The sequence below is a fragment of the Asterias amurensis genome, chromosome 11 (assembly GCF_032118995.1).
Source record: "Asterias amurensis chromosome 11, ASM3211899v1".
NCBI classification, from domain to species: Eukaryota; Metazoa; Echinodermata; class Asteroidea; order Forcipulatida; family Asteriidae; genus Asterias; species Asterias amurensis.
Genome location: NC_092658.1, coordinates 752,844 through 771,641, shown reverse-complemented (window position 1 = coordinate 771,641; position 18,798 = coordinate 752,844). Strand labels below are relative to the sequence as shown.

Below are 18,798 nucleotides of genomic sequence, written 5' to 3'. Positions count from 1 at the left end.
TTCATTCTTTATTGTGATTCTGCATTGAGTTAGTCTATTGGTAAAATTGGAAAGAGATCTTTAGAAAACCATCAGGGATTTTCAGTTGGTTGTTTTAATGAGTCAGGGATGGTCCTTACCACTCCATAGGCCTACCCATCAAAATCCAACAGTTCATACTTGATTCTGATTCAGTACTATTTAAGTAACTTTTATAGTAAAATCAGAGAGAGATCGTTTTAAAACCACCAGTTGAGTTTAAGTTGATTGTTTTCGGTAAGTAGCAAAGTCCAACAGTCTTTTTTCTGATTCTGCGCTGAGTTCTCTAATGGTAAAGTCAGAAAGAATTTGTTTAAACCACCAATTGATTTTAAGTTGATTGTGTTTGGTGAGTTAGGGTGGTCCTTTAAGGCAACCCACCCCTCAAAATCCAACAGCTCCGACTCTACACTGATGAGTTACATCAGGTTTATGTTTTTGCCACGAGTCAGGGGTTGCACTAACCCCATTCCAATCAAAACCCCACGACTCATTAATCAGCCCCAAACACCCAGTGATACCCTGATGAACCCGCTCGCTCATTCAGGAGTTGTAGGATCATGGAGGTAGAAACAACTCATCATGTTCTTATTAATCACTGCGTCATGATGCCATGAAACACCACCGTCAGCAAATTTCTTACTTTTTAAACAAGAATCACTAGACATTAAAAGCGATAAAACCTTACTAAAGAGAGGCCAAGTTCTGAACAGTCAGAAGAGGGATTCAAACAAAGACATATTTTTTTTCGGAGGAGGAGGAATTAATCGGTATCCGAGTTTCAAGATTACCAATCCACCACCGGTGATAACGTTGCAACAATTAAATTATGTCTTGCTGATCCCAGCAAGACATTCTGAAGTTTCTTTGCAAACGCAAGAAGGAGGTATTGACCTACTACAGAACCTATGTTGAGCATAATGTAGACTTGCACAAAGCGGGTTAAAGTATGTAGCGGAATATATTAAGGGAGGGCGAGACAGTATCAGGCGTTATCAATAGCTTGGAGAACAATAACTAGCCCCGAATGTAAGAGGGCGCATTTATTAATTTAAGACACAAATTATGTGGATACCAGACACAACAATTACAGAGGATGATCAACCCCTCCAAATCGAATACACCCAGGCCAGAAAATCAATTATCATTTCCTTTCTAATTATCGAAGATTCAAATTCAAAGAAAATGTGTGTAGTGAAAGAAAGTTCCCTACGTAAGCTCAATACTAATTAAGTCGTCCCATTGGTACATTGGCGAGGGATTAAGTAGTTCTGACTGAAAGCCTCCAGCCATCAACGGGATGGGGTCACGACTCAGGATATATCCAACTCTCACATTGACTAACAAGGAAACACAAGAACTTAGCATAGGTCACCAACATACTCCAAAGAGTGTAAACGCATGCAGTGTACAAATGAACGCACATGACAAATCTCTTGGAGCCACAGATCTTCAGAATTAACCAACCAGCACAGCATTAACAACAGCATAAACTGCATCAGCACATGGCCGGAAACAAATACTTCTCCGAATCTTGCGACGCTGAGGAGGAGTGGAAACGGCTCGATGAGAAAGATGGGGACACAGGTGTCATCTGGGGGCAAGTTGTACCTCATCCTTTGTTCCCGCCACCTCCTAGGGTATTCCAAGACCAGGCAAAGTGTAAGTTTTATTTTGTTTTTCTCCCACTCCTTAATTGTTCTTTTCAGAACAGCCCGCTCCCCACCCTCTTCCCATGCTCTTCCCGAGTGTGTGTTCGTGTTTATGTTAAGGACGTCACGCCTAAACAAATAAACAACACTCACCTTCATGATAATTAATAAGTTCGTTCCTTATCTTTAGTTACTCATGTCGTGGAATTCGCAATGGAGGAAGAGGACACGGATGAAGAAGAAGACGACGGGGATTTAGAGAAATATTCCTGCAATGTGGTACGTTAGGTTATTTATCTTTTTTTTGCTGTTAAACCGTCATTAACTGACTGATCAGAAGATGTTCTCATAAGCAACATTGCTGTAACCTTGCCCAGTGCCAAACACCACGCTGAAGCTTGCAATCATTTTGTATTTTTATTTATACTTTACGTCTAACCAAACATTCAACCATTCAACATATTTAATCCATTTATATTTGTGTGTATTATTTTCACAGCGTCGAGTATTATCGGCCCGGACGATGTGTTCGAATAGACATACAAGCACACGTTCCTTCGCCGTCGTCATCTGTTATTTCGCTGCCATGACCACAATCTTCTCCTTCGATATCGTCACCCGTTCCTTCGCCGCCGTCGCCCCTTCCCCATCTGCTTACGTAGGTCTCTACGTGTGCATAGTACTTTTAAATGCCATTACTTTTAATTGTAATGGATGCGAAGTGGATCATCCATCTCAAAGACAGCATTGCTTCTTGATGGATCATCCACAAGATCAATTTTACATGTTTATTAACGAAACAATGGAAAATCTTTGCCTGAGCGATGTCCTTATGCGTCAATGGCTCGTAAAAGTCAGTATGATAGACGCACTACGACTTCGCTATTCTTGCGAAGATTCTGCGGTAGCTGAAATAATTGAATTTTCATTTGATACATTAAATAAGAAAGAGGGCATAAAAGAACTGAAGAATGTTATTTGATTCTTCCATTACTGTCCAATATGTTACTTTTCACTTTAGTGTGCGCGTGTGTGAAATTTGCAATAAACGTTGATGCGTTATTTTAATTTACTTTTGCAAACTTTGATGTTAAAACCTGTAAAATGAATCAGTGTTGCATATACTTTTATGCAAAGTTGTTATTTTTAACCTGAAATCATTAATTGTTTTTAATATTATTTATTCAGTGGGACTCCACGTGCGCATAGTACTGTTGTTATTAATAGAGAAAAACTGCCATGGATGCGAGGTGGCTTATCCATCTCAAAAACGCATAGCATCCTGCTAGTTGATCCACAGGATCATTTTTTTTATGTTTGTCGAAGTTAATTTCTTAGGATCTAATCATCACCTAGCCGATAGATTTTATCATCTGGGAAGAGTGTGAGGTGTGTCAGGAGGACACTTTTTCAGGCAAATCAATTTGGCCATTGCTGCAACATTCCATATAATACATCGAACAGTTTAAAGCCTTTTTACGGCGAGGCACGACTCGTCATTAAAGAACAATGTATGGCTAATGTACTTTTAACTGTCATTACTTTTAATTGTTATGGATGCGAGGTGTATCATCCATCTCAAAGACAGCATAGCTGACGGAGGGATCATCCACAGATCCATAGTTTTTATCATCAGGGAAAAGTGCGAGGCACGACTCGTCATTAAAGAACAATATATGGCTAATATACTTCAGCACACCAATGAAGAACACACGACGACGAGCGGCTACGCGCCGTAGCGCTAAGGGAAGACATTTTAAAACGTATTTCTTCAAGTTCTGGAGAGACAATAAGTTAGAATATGACACCAAAGAGAGAGAGTTCGATAAGCGGCATCGAGTATGGTACCTCCTTAAGGCCATCGTCGAGAGTGTAATTTATTATAAGAGTTGTGTTGGTTTAACTACTATGGATTTTTGTTATTGGATCAAATAAAAAAAACAGCTTGGTTCTAACAAACTTATGTGTTTAAAAAGTATATGTCTTATGACGTAGAACGTAGTATATGACGTAGAACAGCGGGTTTATGGATGCAGAGAAGTTATACGAAGCAGTTAAACATGGTGGAAAGTATAACCTGAAAGTAAAGAAGTTCGTAACTTTTAATTTCCAGAAAATTACACACTGTGATGTATTGGTGTAAATGTACTTATTTAATAATAGCCTATAAATTGAAACCCACATGACCTTATTTCAGCCAATCGTGATAGAGTACCAGCCGGCGGGGGGGGGGGGGGGGGGGTTACAAACTTCATTATTTTAAAAAGTACGATTACGTTTCTCTACAGATGTGAATATTTTAATAAAAAATGAATCCTCCTATAAGATGAATGCACAGGAAAGACATTAACATGCCACCTTAAAAAGATAGAAACCGTTTGAAAGTAATTAAATTATAAATTAATTTACTTTTTTTTTTAACCTGAACCGAAATTCACACTATCTACATGAGAGGGGAAAAGTCCCATCTTTTCCTTATGCAAAACAGACCTTACAATTCAAGGGGAAAATCCTCTAGTTGTGATTACAAACTAAACTTATATTTGAAGCACACTGATTTTATTTTCAAATTAAAAAAGCAATGAAACAGTATAACTTAAGCACACATGCAGTAAATATTACAAACCTCGGGTATTTACAATAAAATCTGTACAATTAAAAGGAACATGGCGTCCCAATCCTTATAGAGAAGTTAAACTGCAGCAAGGAAGTGGCAACTAACAGTAATTCATTTAATAATATGTCAGTATTTCATTCTGAATACCTCAAGACTAAGAACCAGCACCAAGTATTTAACAAGTTTACCCCAAACAAGGCTAACAGCTACTCTTGGTATGGGGCTATAAGAAGAACAATCATTTAAAGTGGAAAGACTTTGGGGGAGCTTACGGTAGGAATTGATACTCCTCTTAAAACAGACTAGATTGTATAGGATGGAGGGAAACAAGTACCAGGCAGGGAGTTACAAAGAGATGCAGAACGTGGAATAAAGCTGTTGGATCACGCCGCACCGTTTCTTTGGAATAGTCTTCCTGTGCATATTTGCCAGGCTAGTTCATTACACTGTTTTAAGTCTCTGTTGAAAACTCATTTGTTTAAAGCTGCTTTTTTGCAATTTGCTTATTTGTAAATTTGTATCTTTCTCTAACTGTATACTTTTTTGTTTTCTTTTTGTGCTCAGAAGCTTTTCACATTAGGCGCTTTACAAATGTCTTATTATTATTATTGTCTCGGCAGATCAAGAGTGTATGGAGGAGGAGAAGCAGAAAGTCTGGTTTCATGCTAAAAAAAACCCTGATAGGTGGAACTTGGTCAGACCATAGAGCAAGGAACAGAAGGAGTTACAACTCAAAACAAGTTTATCCTTGCTGTATGTTGTTGGTTGAGAAGGACGCTTGAACGCAATGCAATCTCTGTATTTTACTGTGGCGTAACTGGGTAGCTGGTTCTTTATACTTCGCTCTTTAGAAAATGCGCCCGCAGATGTTTTTGCCGATTAGCGCTGGTCCTTATACGCCCACGGTAACACACATGGAACCTTTGAAGACGACTAGTTGTAACTCCTTCTGTTCCTTGCTCTATGGTCAGACACACTGGTGGCATATTTAAAGTATGCTTTAAAGAGTCTGTATACGTTTGGTAACGACTCTAAAAATGAATGGCAAAGTACATCAGGTTTGGATAGTATAATGCATTCTGGGAGACATTTGACTTTGAAGTACTACCGTCATGGCAAAATGTATCAATTTTATCCCCCAAAATTGAATATAAGACGCGGTAATGCTTCTCAGATTGTGTTTTCCTATAGGGAATATTCTTCCTGCGTGGTCACATTCGCTTCGCAGTATCTCAAAACGTAACTACCTACACAGGTTAATTGTACACAACTACAATCAGCATTAAGATAACCAAAAAGTAAAAAAAAAAAAGTACAAAGGTGCCGTTGCCTTTAAGATGAATATTTACAATTTTCCCATCTAAACTCTGTTAACATAATATGCAATCCACATGAGCTTGGAAAACAGCCCTAAAAAATAACACTGGGCCAAACTATTATTTGGAAATGTATCAAATACAAAATTTGGAAGTGGTGCTCATGACTCAGACGTTAAACATGGAATATAAAAAAAACACCAACAAGTCTACAATAGTCTTAGTTGAATGACAAACTTTAGATAGATCTTTATTTGCTGTTAACCTGGCACAGTACTGAGAGGAAATAAATAAATAGTAATAAGCCACAAGCTAAACTGACAGAGTAAATTTACAAATATGTTTAGGTTGAACAAAGAAGAAAAGAAATTGACAAAATAGGGAGACTGATAAAATAGGAAGGTGCCAACATTCTGGCTAGATAGCTTACTTGGTAAAGCACCAGCTTGTTAATCTGGAGGTTGCAGGTTCAAGTCCAGCATAATCTTACTTTGTTCATCACAAAATACCAATAAACATACTTCCTGCAAATCCAAATTAATATAAATATTGCCGTCACAAAACAGCCATATGATGTGATAATTCGCTTCACATTCGCAGGAAGTATGTACCTGTCTTAATGGATTCTCATTATTTCCTTGGAGTAGCGGCGGGAGATCTAGAGGAGACGAGATAGCCTGAGATTGCTGCTTGTAGCATTCCAGCTCTTTGCGCTTCTTCTTCTTGCATCCTGCTATACTCTATCTCCTGTGATCTCATTCTGTCTCTTGTATTGACTAGCTCATTATCACGATCCATTAGCTCTGCACGATGTCTCCTTGTTTGATCTGAGGATTCACAAAATATTCATTCCATAGTGTCAAGATGATTGAAAATATAGGAGTCAAACTGCCTCTAGCCACCGGGCATCCTCAGTGGTCTAGTTGGTAAGACACTGCTCTAGAATTGCAAAAGACGTGGGTTAGAATCCCACCTATGTATCATGCCTTTTATTTATTTCTTACAGAACTCAGGAAAGTACTGAGTAGTCTTCGCTAACACACATCGGAGTGTATGGGTAAAATCAAAATTAATATAAGATGATTGAAGTTGCAGTTATATTTCCGGTATATTATTTAAACAATATTAAATTGAAACAGGAAGCCCAAATGCCAAAATAGCTTCAATGTACAAAGTTAAACGATAAAAATTGCACTAAAATATTAAAATGTAAAAATTACACAAGTACAACAAACACAAGAGCCTAATGGCTTTAGCACTACACAACAAATTGAAAAGAATTCAACTTGAAACTTAGAAAATACAAACAAGGAGCGAGCAAGATGGTCATGGTAGTTAATCACAACAAGGCCACACTTTGGAAAATCCAAATTACTTTTACTACAACTATGAAACCTTAAAAAAGTCAACCCAAAACTTTTGGTATCAAAGCCTGTTCTTTAAATTTGGTATGATTATTTCAATGCTGCCATAAATCACAGAATAAAACGTAATGTTGTATAATCAAATAGTTTGTACATGTATATTTGGAGCAAAAACAAGATATACAAAAGTGAACTTTAAACAACATCTAGGTTCAGGGTGAACCATCACTTTTTGTTTCCCAGCCTACAGCCGATCGGACAAATGACAACCATACATAAAAGACAGAACACAAATGGTCCAAAAATGATATCATCCCTATCATACACAAAATTACATACAGTAGCTTAGCATGAAAATCGGAAAATGAGGGGAGCAGCCTACCTGTAAGCTGTAACTCCAATGCTGAACATCGTTCTCTTAATGACTCCATGTCTTGTACTTGGACTTCCATTTTACTTAGTTGTTTACTGTGGTTTAACTTGACTCTGTTTACCTCTGCTTGGAGCTCATTGTTCTTGCCTGCTACTTCCTGTAATGGAGGACAAATATTTAGGAATCTGACAAAGTGCTACTGTTTTCAAATTTCAAATGAGTATTCTGACTATTATATCTCAAACAATGGGTTTGATTAACAATGGTGGGAAAGAACGGGTGGGGGAGTTAACGACTATAACTATGGCCGGTACTATAAGTTAATATTATTACCTTTATGGTAAGGTAAGGATCATTTTATTTGCAACCACATACGATTGGATTCATCATAAAAAAAACAATTAAAAGTTACAAAATACATCACAAAAACTGTAAACAAACATCAGGGTGCAAAAAGGGAAACCCGGAACAGACACACTAAATGGGGACCCTTGATCAAACATTAGAATACAACTAACAAACAAAACTGTATAGAACATGGAAGTATAGCAAAAATGGTGAAAAATCACATGAAAAAATATATAAAAAATACAGACATTTTATAGACAGTTGTAGCACTTAAAATGGATGCTACGAGCTGGTCAATATTAATAGTTACAGAAATACAATGAAGATGAAGTACACGTCTGTTATAGTAGGGCTTATTAGAACCAGTAGAAGAAAATTTCAAAGAGGTACAAAAGAAAACAACTAGATTGGGCCACAGTGCACAATGTTGGACTGACTGGGCTAAACAGGAGGGTCTGACCGTTATCTCAAAAATCTGGACAATTCCAATAAGTCTGAGCAATTGAGAGGTATGCTATTTAGACCAGCCTCAATCTCTAAATATAACAAATTAAATTGTAGCAGCCAAACATTAGTTTTGATTTTGCTTTAATTTTACCTGATTGAGTTCCTCTAACGTGCGTTTAAGCGATTCCACCTCCAGTGTATAATTACTATTCTTGGATTGTAACTCAGCTATAGTCTGCATCTGTTGGGAGTGATGCTGCTGAAGATCATCCTTAGCATTGTTTAAGAGCCGGATTTTATCTTCAAGATGTTTCATGCGCTGATGCTGCAACAATAAAAAACAATCATGGTGAGTTTTTGAGCCAAATCCTATCAAGAGTCAGTGGTCAAGTCTGAGGTCAACTCAATATTCCTTAAATGCACTGAACACTATTGTAAACTACTCAAAATAGTTGTTAGCATAAAAACTGACTTGGTAATGGGCAAAAGCAAGCTGTTGATAGTATAAAACATTGTGAGAAACGGCTCCCTCTGAAGTAACGTAGCTTTTGAGAAAGAGGTAACTAGGCATCTAAAAGCACACAAATTTATGCGACAAAGGTGTACTTTCTTTAATTATTCTTTCGCAACTTCAGTGACTTATTGAGTCCAATATTTCACAGGTTTGTTATTTTTTGCATATGTTGGGATACATCAGAACACAAGTCTTTGACAATTACCAAACGTATCCCATGTCTTTAAGGGCAAGTCTCAAGTCAATTTGAAGTTCTTAAGGAAAAGTTTTTAAAAGACAAGTGATAGTTCGACATTGTGCCAAACAGCAGTTACAACTGTCGCTGCTAGTTTTTACAGTTTGAAAAGGGAGTTTAAATGTGACAGCTGATTGGTGTGTTGCCACAGAGCGGTTGAGAGCACCGGACTCAAGCTCTAGTATTTCTGATCAGCAGAGTGTGGCTTTGAGTCCCACGCGTGTCCTTGAGCAAGATTCTTTGTTGCTTTGTTCTTAGGATTATACATCATACATGTACCTCTTCCTCTTTGACTCTCTGTCTAGTGTTGAGAATCTGTTCTTCTAACCCAAGTCTCTCCGTAAGATGTTGGTTCTTAAGTTTGCTCATCTCTTCCTCAATGTGTCTCCTGTGTTCCTCTAGTTTACTGATGCGATCTTTGTAAGCTCTCTCACTCTCCTCAGATGACTCACGGAGATGATGAATCTCTGAGATGTGGCGCTGCTCTACATCACGCTGCTGGTCTCGCAATCTCTGTCTCTCATTCTGGAGTCGCTCTGAAGCAAATAGAGACGTTTTCAAATGAGATGGTTTCATTGTTTATCCCATGCTATTTCTGTGGGCTTTTTGCCTCTGTCTTTTTTTCATTTCATTCCAGTTGCTTTTCACTTGACTGCTTTTGTTAAACCAGTATTTGTTCATGTTCCTTGTGTTGTTATGTAGCCTTCGAGAAAGACTCTGCAAAGGTCGAAATTTCAGGCCATCAACTATTTTTTGCATTTATACGATGGGTTCTTTTGTTTAGTAAGCTGTTTGTAACAGCCAATTATATTTTATTATATCACAATAGGATGGAAAACATTCATATTGTGTTCTTAAAACACTTCTGGGATGCTAGACTTATTTTCCAAATTGTATCTTTTCCATCAAGAATGTTGAACTATGATCAAAAGTAACTGAGACTCAAATTCGTGCAAGCATTGAAGCCATAACTTGTTACTACAAACAATAAAAACAAAACCAATTGTTGGTATTGTAGCAGCTGTGCCGATCGATAGGGGGCGCCAGCACCACTCTCTGTCGAAGCTCTGCTGGCGGCCCCTGCAGGCCGATCGGTAAACCTGCTCGCCAGAGAGGGCGTCTTCTAGCTTAGGTATTCTCTCTCGTGTATTTACCGGTAGTATGACTTGTTGAGTATAAATAAAGGTCTGGATCAAGGACAGAAAAGCCAGTTAATTGTATCTTCTTGTGTCATTAAACTGTGTTTATTGCAACCCCCAGTCAATGCTACAGTATCCTTCTTAATTACCAACAGAATAACTAGATCTTCATGCAGCGAGAAACAAGCCATTTTCAAACCCATTTTTTAAATCATTTTCAGAGAGTAAATCATACCTTCTGCTTGTGTTGCTTGTAGTTTGGTCTGGGCATGGCTAGATGCTAACTCCTCCTTCAATTCATATATCTGATCTTGTTGATTCTGACAGCGTCTGTCAAGTTCGTCTGATTTTGTCTCAAGATGTAGGCTTCGATCCTTCAAAGATGAGGTTTCTTGTAACAGTTTGCTCTCTGTTGCAGCTTTCTCCTACAGGTAATCGTGACAATAAAGATTGTAACAGAAAATATATCAGACTATAAAACAGAATCATATGTTACTACATGTATATTATGAGGATGATGAAGTTAAATAGAATAAAAACAAAAAGAAATGTTTGTTGCTGTATTTCTAATAGGGAGTGTTTATAAATAAAATTAAAATAAACATCCTGAAAAATGTTTATGCAGTCTGCTCTGAGAGAAATTGATAAACAAGATATGTGAAAACAATCATTTGGGTTTTTGAACAATACACCGATGTGTCATGGTAATGGTCTTCGGTTCAAGTTGACAACTTTCTGTATCTTGGATAAAGGTGCTTTGTGTGTCTGGAAGAAGGATAAGAAACTTATGCCCTTCTTCCAGGCACACAACATAATAACTATTCAACTGTTCATATTAAAGCCCTTTGGTTCAATTAGAGTGTCATGTCTAATGTCCAAGTGGTTTCTAGGTGCATTGAATTCAAGCCCTTGTGGTTAAGTCATTGGGGTGTGGGTTTGAGTCCTGGTTGTGACACTTGTGTCCTTGAGAAAGATACTTTACTATAATTGCTTCTCTTCACCCAGGGTATGGTAAATGGGTACCTACGAGGGTAGAGGTTGATATTGTGCTTGAAAGAGCCTTCGGAGCACCACAGCAGCCAAGGGTTGTATATTCCCCAGGAAGCAGAGAAAATTTAAAGGAACAGTAAAGGCCCAATGTAATGCGCTATATAAGAACTTGGTAATGTTATTTATTATTACTATTATTACTTACCCCAAGTTGAGTTTGTAACTCCTTATGATGCATCACGACGAGCGCTTCGTTCTCCTTCCTCGATATCTCTAATAACTCACTCAAGTCACGTGACCTCTGATTGACCAATAACAACTCGGCTTCAGTCTTTGATAACCTGCGAGAAAAGTTCTCAGGAAAATTAATCATTAGTCTATTTATATTACTCCAAAGTACTTAACTTGTAGCTATTAGGCCTAAAGAAGCCCAACGGGACAAGATGTTGATAAGATGTGAGGAAAACCCTACCTGGTGAAAACCAACGAAATCAAGAAGATTGGGCAGGTGAGTCAAAGAAAATCAAGATTTTAAATTCTGAAGACGAGCTCAAGATGAGCAGAGTATACTGTTAGAAACGTCGAGACCAAACGAGCTCTTCTATGAGCCATCACTCACACAAAAGAGATTTAAACATGGTTGTACCTGCATGTTTACTGTTTATCTTAATCTAAACATTGATTAAGTGAGGGACCGTAATCGAACCCACACTCTGTTGATCAGAAACATCAGAGCTTGAGTCAGGTGCTGTTACTCATTCAGCACCAGCTAGCCATTACGCATCTTGAGTCATTGTAACAGCTTTCTTAAAATGTGGAATCCCCAACTTAATGCAAATAGAGATTGCTTACAAAGCTTTTAATATAGCAGATGTTTTTTTCCTCTGAAAAGTAACAATTCTTACTTGGCATTGAGGGCGTTAAATGCTGATTTTCTCTCTGCGAGTGCTTCTTGCAGCTGGTAGATCTTGTGGATTGTGTCCCTCTGGGTTTTATCGTGAAAATCATTTTGTTGATCGATTCGGTGCAGCAGATCTGACGACTGATGGGAACCAGAACAAGAAAAATCATATTATTTGAAAAGCAGTCAACAGCTAAAGTAAACATTTTGAAAGACTAATTATTAATTTTCCATGTATAAACTTAATTAAAAGTACCACTAATTGTCATGAGAAACATGTCTACCCAATTTTGTGTTTTTACTTTTTAGATGGACACCATCTTATAATAAATACTGCCTGAAAGAAAGATAAGATGCAAGAAAGATACCTGTGTCGTCATGATTGAAGCAGGTCTGTGGTTTTACATGGAATTCTGAACTAACACCCAATTACTGCACCATGTAAACCATTAAATGCTGCTATGTAAAAGGAGTAGGTCTCATAAATTAAACATTTTCCAACATACCTTACAGGAAAATACTGTATGTTAAAGTGGCTTGAGCGTCACTGAGTGAGGGATATGCACGCTGTATCAGAAGCCATTATTATTACTGCATGCGCGCACCCTCCATCTGTATCATATCCATTGAGAGAATGGAAGCGTGCAGTAACTAGCTGAGAATTTAAGATTCCATCTACAGAGACAGACATGCATCAATCATAATGACACGTTTCTAATTTTGAGCTTAGGTTCATATCATTTTGTTTCAAAACTAGAAAGAACTGAACAAAGATAGTCAGTTTTTTTTGTTCAACTCCAAAATAATATAAACTGTGTCTGCATCACCCTTTGAAAAAGTAGGAACTTTTATCAAAGTTCAAGGGCTGACTTGTGTATGCTTTAGAAGACTTTTCAGCTGTTAAATCACACTTTTCTGATTTTTACAGAGGTATACAAGTCGGAAGTCAGAAGGAAGAATATCAGCTCTGTCTGAATGTTCACATACCTGTTGTTTCTTTTCTGTTCTGAGTTGTTTGATTTCCCGCGTCATGATGCTCTGTCTCGTCTGATGCTCATTAGACAAATTGGCTCTGTCGAGATTATGCTCCATAGCAATATCTGAATGGGAAAGAAATGTTTATTTATTTATTTATATTTGAAGTATAATGCAACTTTGGTGTGAGTATAACTAAGAGAGGTTGGTTCGCATGTGAATCTCTTTTGAGTTGGGTTGGTTCTGAAAAGAACGGGGCCCAATTTCATGGCTCTGCTTACCGCCGAATTCCGCGCTTACAATCACGATTCCCCGCTTACGTGCAAGCGCCAAATTTCTTTGCTAGCCTTGTAAGCATAGAATACCTAGTAACGTTGAGTACGCACGCGCAGACGCCAAAATTCGCCGTTAACCTGTGAAATATGCTTGCAGTAAGCACATAATTCCCTGCTTCCATAAGCGCTGATTCTGTGCTTGCGGTAAGCAGAGCCATGAAATTGGGTCCTGGTTGTCAACGAATCAACATTTCGAGACTATGTTGCATAGCAATATCTAAAAGTGACAGAAATGATTATTTATTTGTTTATTTATTATTTTAACTGGGTGGCCCATTCATAATAACCACTGGTCTCCCATGGGTTTCAGTTTGTTAAAAGATACAATAAAAATTAAACAGTACAAGAAGGTAAGCAGGGAATTTGTTCTTGTGCGCGTACGTACTCCATGTTACTAGGCATTCTTCGCTTTCACAGCTAGCGCAGAAATTTGGCACTTCCACAGTAAGCAGAGAATGGTGATCACAGGTGCAGAATTCAGCGGTAAGCAGAGCCATGAAAATGGGCCCCAGTGAAACCAGAAAGAATCTGCAAACTTTTCTTGCTTTACATAAACATTCTCACCAATTGCTTTGACGATGTCTTGAGTAATATTATTTCCTGAGAGTTCTAGATCTGTCAGTGTCTTGTTGTACTGTAGCATTGCTAACGCTGAACGCCCTCCAACAATGCCGATGTTGTTCCAACGTAAATCTGCATATTCAATCAAACAAAAATTGTCAGTTGTACACCAATATACATTGTTGCAGCACACATGTCTACCAATAAGGTACTTAAGGCGCTTAAACAAACAGAACAGTTTTAAGACAGTTTTCTTTAATCTTGTTGAGTTATGAGACCCATTTATGTAGCACTTTTTACCAAGGTGTTGCAGTGCATTCATCAGCCACTCCCAGAAATACCACAGCAAACTTAAACCCCCTTCTTAGTGTTCTGGGTGCATTTACGTGTAGTATAAAACACACAGGACCTACGCCATTATGTCCCATCCAAAGGCATGGCAATAATAACTAAGTGACGTGCTTTTGTACATACACAAGTGTCAAGACCAGGGCTCAATTTCCCGGCGCTTCTGAAGCAGAAAATGTTGCTTTAAAACAATTTTGTTAATATCAGTCACAAAAGTTGTATTTGAACCTTATTCTGCTAAGCATATTGTGATGTGCTTAGCTACGTTATGTGCTTAAGCAGCTCTGTGAAAATGGGCATTGTGCCCAGGACCCGAACCCACACTCTGCTGATCAGAAACACCTTAATAACTACTAGTCACTTTAATAAAGGAAAAGTGTGTGAATAAATCTAAGGCCTGAACAGAGGCAACTAAAGGCAATTGCCTCCAAGCCCCCCCCCATGTAATTACCTTGGTGCCCTAAAAGTGCTCCAGTAGAAATTTGAGATTGTTTATAGGGTGCCCTTTACTAAGGAGAAATTGCCTTGGTGCCCTTTCCCTTTCAATAATGCAGCATACAGGCCTGAATCTCTAATTAACAACGTTTTGACCTAAAGACCCTTCTTATCTTACCTACAGACTGTAGAGCACAGTTCCTCTGCAGTGATTTCATGAGTTCCGATGCACCATCATGGCTGAACCTCTACTTAACAACGTTTTGACCTAAAGACCCTTCTTATCTTACCTACAGACTGTAGAGCACAGTTCCTCTGCAGTGATTTCATGAGTTACGATGCACCAGCATGGCTGAACCTCTACTGAATAACATTTGACATAAAGACCCATCTTATCTTACCTACAGACTGTAGAGCACAGTTCCTCTGCAGTGATTTCATGAGCTCCGATGCACCATCATGGCTGAACCTCTACTGAATAACATTTGACATAAAGACCCATCTTATCTTACCTACAGACTGTAGAGCACAGTTCCTCTGCAGTGATTTCATGAGCTCCGATGCACCATCATGGCTGATCTGATTATTACGTAGATCTAACCTCTCCAGACTGTTATTGGCTGATATACCCTCAGCGAGTAGTGTAAAGCGATCACTATCTAGGCCCAGCGAGTTCCACTCTAAACAAACCCTAAAATTATATGTAACAGGATAAAAAATCAAGTCAGGAAACAGCATTATGATGTATATGTGATGTGTTTCGTTCCCATTGGTCTATCTCTTTGTTAAAATCACAAAACTTTTCAAAAGCAGAGAAAACAATACCAAGTATTTTTCACTTGTCACATATATTAACCTGTGTTATAATCAGGAAGAATTTGTGAAAAAAATCCACAAAACTCCAGGTCTTGTAGCTCAAAAAGTTTGCTGGACCAGAAGTATTTGTACAAGACTAGGAATCAAAATGAGTAAAACAAACTCCTGAGTGAATCCTGACAACATGCATTTAAAGTCTTCTGTTAGAAGAGAAGATTTATCTTGTCTCTTTGCAGTATTTAAAAGCATATTTAATTGCTCAATAGAAACAAAGTCAATATTTGCATATCATTTATTTCTGTTGACAGTGACTTATATCGATATTCAATTGAAAAACACAATAGCGCCAACCTTGTCTGTTCAGGAATTTACTGGACCAATTCAAGCTTTTTTCTTCTAAAGATGATGAGAGCATATTGATCAAAACTTTGAATTTTTGTTAAAACTGGAAAAATCACGTCCCTGCTTCTGTCCCTAAAAGAAGTAAATTATCCGTGACACAAAAAAAGACATAAAAGAATTTAAAGGAAATGAAACCAATTTACCTTCTAAGGGAATGATTTTGACGGAAGACTTTCCCGAGGGCTTCTGCTGATGCCCCCCTTAAGTTGTTTCCTTTAAGATCCAAACTCCTGAGGGCGACATTTGTGCACAGTCCAGGCGCTAAAAGCTTAAACCCTGGAACAAACGAGGGACAACAAAATGATGTTCACAAATCATTGCTGGTTCAGTTTGCCATAACAAATAACTGTTATTTTATGGGTGTTTTTCAGAAATTAACCAATCAGATGAACTTTTGAAGTCAGTTTACTATTTCTTCTTCAAACCCTTGCTTTGCCCAGATGCTTTCCTTCCATCCTACAATCCAGACACAAATATGGAGGCATGCATATTCAAAAGGCCAAGTCTGTTAAGAAATGCTTAAAGATAAAACTAGACTGACAGACCTTAAATTAAAATAAATACTTTTTTAATGACACAATCTTGCAACTGGTATTTTTTCCGCTGTCAGTATGATGAAATAAATATATTATAAAACATTCAAATTTTGATTACTCACCATCATCACCTATCATACAATCCGACAACTTCAGCTCAACAAACAAACAATCCTTAGCCAAGGCTTCACCAAGAATGGCGCAAGTCTGTGCAGTCAGTGATGTCGTTGATAGGTCCAACGTCACCCCTACAACCCCTGTGTCAATCTTAGTGGATGAACCTAGTATAGACGAAGCCAATGCGTTCCCCCTGGGTGTCTTACTGTGTGTACCACTATGTCTGACTTGCTTCAGTTGATTCAGAACACTTTCTTGGGGGTTTAGGTTATTTTCTTTGCAGAGACGAAGGTAGTTGCTCCGGAAGTCTTCCATGGCATAGTTGTGGGAGTTCACTGGTTAGGCTTCAAGAAGTCTAGAAAACCTGAAAACAATTAAAACACAAACTTATAGAATAGGTTTTATTACTGCTGATTGGGTGAAAGTTATTTGCAAAAAAAATCAAAAATTCCCTTACATTACAATTGTTACAACAGCAATTTCACATAATACTTGTCATTTTTTTTGGGGGGGGGGGGCTTGAAGAATTTAACATTTACGACATGAATTATAGCAGTTTTTTATACTCTATTTGTATGTTTCACATTTATATTGAATATAAATTTCCATTCTTTTTTCTGGCACCTGAAATTAAAGGAAATCTGTTAAAACACTTTTTTTTCTTCTTTTTTTTATCTCTAAATTTATTTTATACTGTGAACCGTCTTTTTATTTTGTTGAAGTAAGATTTGCCCAGCCCATCTTACCCATTTCAAGTTTATCATTTTACTTAGACCCAGTTACTGGGGGACACTGAAATCCTCTATTTGATATTTTGACTAGTTGCGATAATGTAACCCACCTGCCGACGGCGAAGCCGGAGGGTTACAACCCAAACTGGAACGGCAAACAGCAATCGGGTCCAACACGTACAATTTCGACAGCTAGTCAACAGATTTGCTCCATTTTTACTGCAGGTACCAGCCGAGTTGGACTAAACCATTCTGTAAAAGGGGTGTACAAGGCAATGCGTGTGCGCTTCACTCAAATAGCGCGCACACTCAGCTGCACTGCCTTGTAACACCCCTTTAACAACAAAATGGTTTAGTCCAACTCGGCTCGGCAGGTACCTGCAGTGCAGCGCTTGGTGACCAGAAGTTAATTAAAGTCAATGAGATATCCCTTTTTATAAAAAAAAAATAAAGTGAGTGAAAAAGTGGTGGCGCCACGGAAAGTTATCCCAATGAAACAACGTACAATACAGGGTCTGCAACTTTGACACATTTCTCCTTCTATCTAACACATGACATCGCCAATAGTAAATACGAGAGTCCGACCAATCATACTGTGGTGATGGTTGGAAGTAGAACTAGAAGTAGGACTAGAACTAGAAGTAGAAGTAGAAGAAGTTGGTTGTTTCTTTTTTTACTAAAACTTCCAAAAGCTTACTTACTATTTGCTTGCAGTCAACTGCAAACAATTTAACCGGCTACATCTAATTAAGGTACAATATTTCCTTATCTCAAAACAGTAAAACACTTACCACTTTACATTCAAAGAGAAATACTCGTTTGTTTCACCGCAACATCTGACATTCAACTATTGTTTGTTTGGGTTTTGTCCTCTCACCCAGATTTAACATAATATGCAACGACTGTGATAATAATGTGGGTAAGATTTTTTGAATACGAGGTTGGCAGTAGTGTCAAGTTAGTCAGTGATCCATCGGTACTTGCTGTCTCAATCTTCACTTAAGTATTGCTTATTTCCTTTGACGGCTGGGTTACAGACCACCATACTTTGTTGATACGGTGTCCCCGATAGGCCACCGTTTATTTTCTCGGCAGGATGACGATGGACTGTTGAGAATGAGAGTAGAGACGAGCACGTGCGGTTGGGTGGGGTTGGTTTGGGTTGGGTGTGGGGTTGAAAGGGTTGGGTTCGGTTGGTTGGGTGGGGTTGGGTTATGGGCCAGACTGGGTAGGGTGTATAATAGGGTGGGTTGGGTGGGGTTAGTAGGATGGGGTTGGTTGGGTGGGGATGGTTGGGTGGGGACGGTTGGGTGGGGCTGGGTGGAATGGGTTTGGTGGTGTTGGTTAGATGGGTGGGGTATGTTTGGGTGGGTTTGGTTGGTTAGGGTGGGGTTGGTAGCATGGGGTTGGGTGGGGACGGCTGGGTGGGGGTTGGGTGGAATAGGTTAGATGGGTGTGGATGGTTGGGTGGGTTTGGTTGGGTGGGTGGGTTTGTTGGGTTGGTTGGGTTTCGCTGGGTGGGTTTGGTTGGGTGGGTTTGTTTGGTTGGGTTGATTGGGTGGGGGTTGGAAGGGTGTGGGTTGGTGGTGGGGTTGGGTGTGGTTTGTCGGGGTTGATTGGGTGGGGAA

At 38.7% G+C, this 18,798-nt stretch overlaps 2 protein-coding genes across 2 annotated transcripts; one reads left to right on the top strand and one right to left on the bottom strand.

Moving 5' to 3' along the window:
* The first annotated feature begins 1,399 nt into the window (after positions 1–1,399).
* On the top strand, positions 1,400–3,911 carry LOC139944401 (uncharacterized). Its single transcript, XM_071941413.1, has 3 exons — positions 1,400–1,680; positions 1,861–1,949; positions 2,170–3,911. The coding sequence occupies exons 1-3, from the start codon at positions 1,524–1,526 to the stop codon at positions 2,650–2,652; spliced, it is 729 nt and encodes a 242-aa protein (XP_071797514.1). The 5' UTR covers positions 1,400–1,523; the 3' UTR covers positions 2,653–3,911.
* A 147-nt stretch (positions 3,912–4,058) lies between these two features.
* On the bottom strand, positions 4,059–18,044 carry LOC139944400 (leucine-rich repeat-containing protein 45-like). The gene is made up of 13 exons (XM_071941412.1): positions 17,962–18,044; positions 16,445–16,803; positions 15,930–16,062; positions 15,081–15,259; positions 13,789–13,917; positions 12,902–13,014; positions 11,919–12,055; positions 11,219–11,354; positions 10,259–10,448; positions 9,164–9,420; positions 8,287–8,460; positions 7,350–7,497; positions 4,059–6,430 (listed from the first exon to the last, which is right to left on the bottom strand). The coding sequence occupies exons 2-13, from the start codon at positions 16,752–16,754 to the stop codon at positions 6,234–6,236; spliced, it is 2,103 nt and encodes a 700-aa protein (XP_071797513.1). The 5' UTR covers positions 16,755–16,803; positions 17,962–18,044; the 3' UTR covers positions 4,059–6,233.
* Between the last annotated feature and the right edge of the window lie 754 nt (positions 18,045–18,798).

Excerpts from the sequence above, each read along its gene's own strand:
- LOC139944401 (XM_071941413.1), top strand. The coding sequence starts at position 1,524 with ATGGCCGGAAACAAATACTTCTCCGAATCTTGCGACGCTGAGGAGGAG. Across the intron at positions 1,681-1,860 it reads ATTCCAAGACCAGGCAAAGT|TTACTCATGTCGTGGAATTC; the intron begins GTAAGTTTTATT and ends CCTTATCTTTAG. Across the intron at positions 1,950-2,169 it reads AGAAATATTCCTGCAATGTG|CGTCGAGTATTATCGGCCCG; the intron begins GTACGTTAGGTT and ends TTATTTTCACAG.
- LOC139944400 (XM_071941412.1), bottom strand. The coding sequence starts at position 16,754 with ATGGAAGACTTCCGGAGCAACTACCTTCGTCTCTGCAAAGAAAATAAC. Across the intron at positions 10,449-11,218 it reads AGTTACAAACTCAACTTGGG|GAGAAAGCTGCAACAGAGAG; the intron begins GTAAGTAATAAT and ends GATTACCTGTAG. Across the intron at positions 6,431-7,349 it reads ATTGGAGTTACAGCTTACAG|ATCAAACAAGGAGACATCGT; the intron begins GTAGGCTGCTCC and ends GTGAATCCTCAG.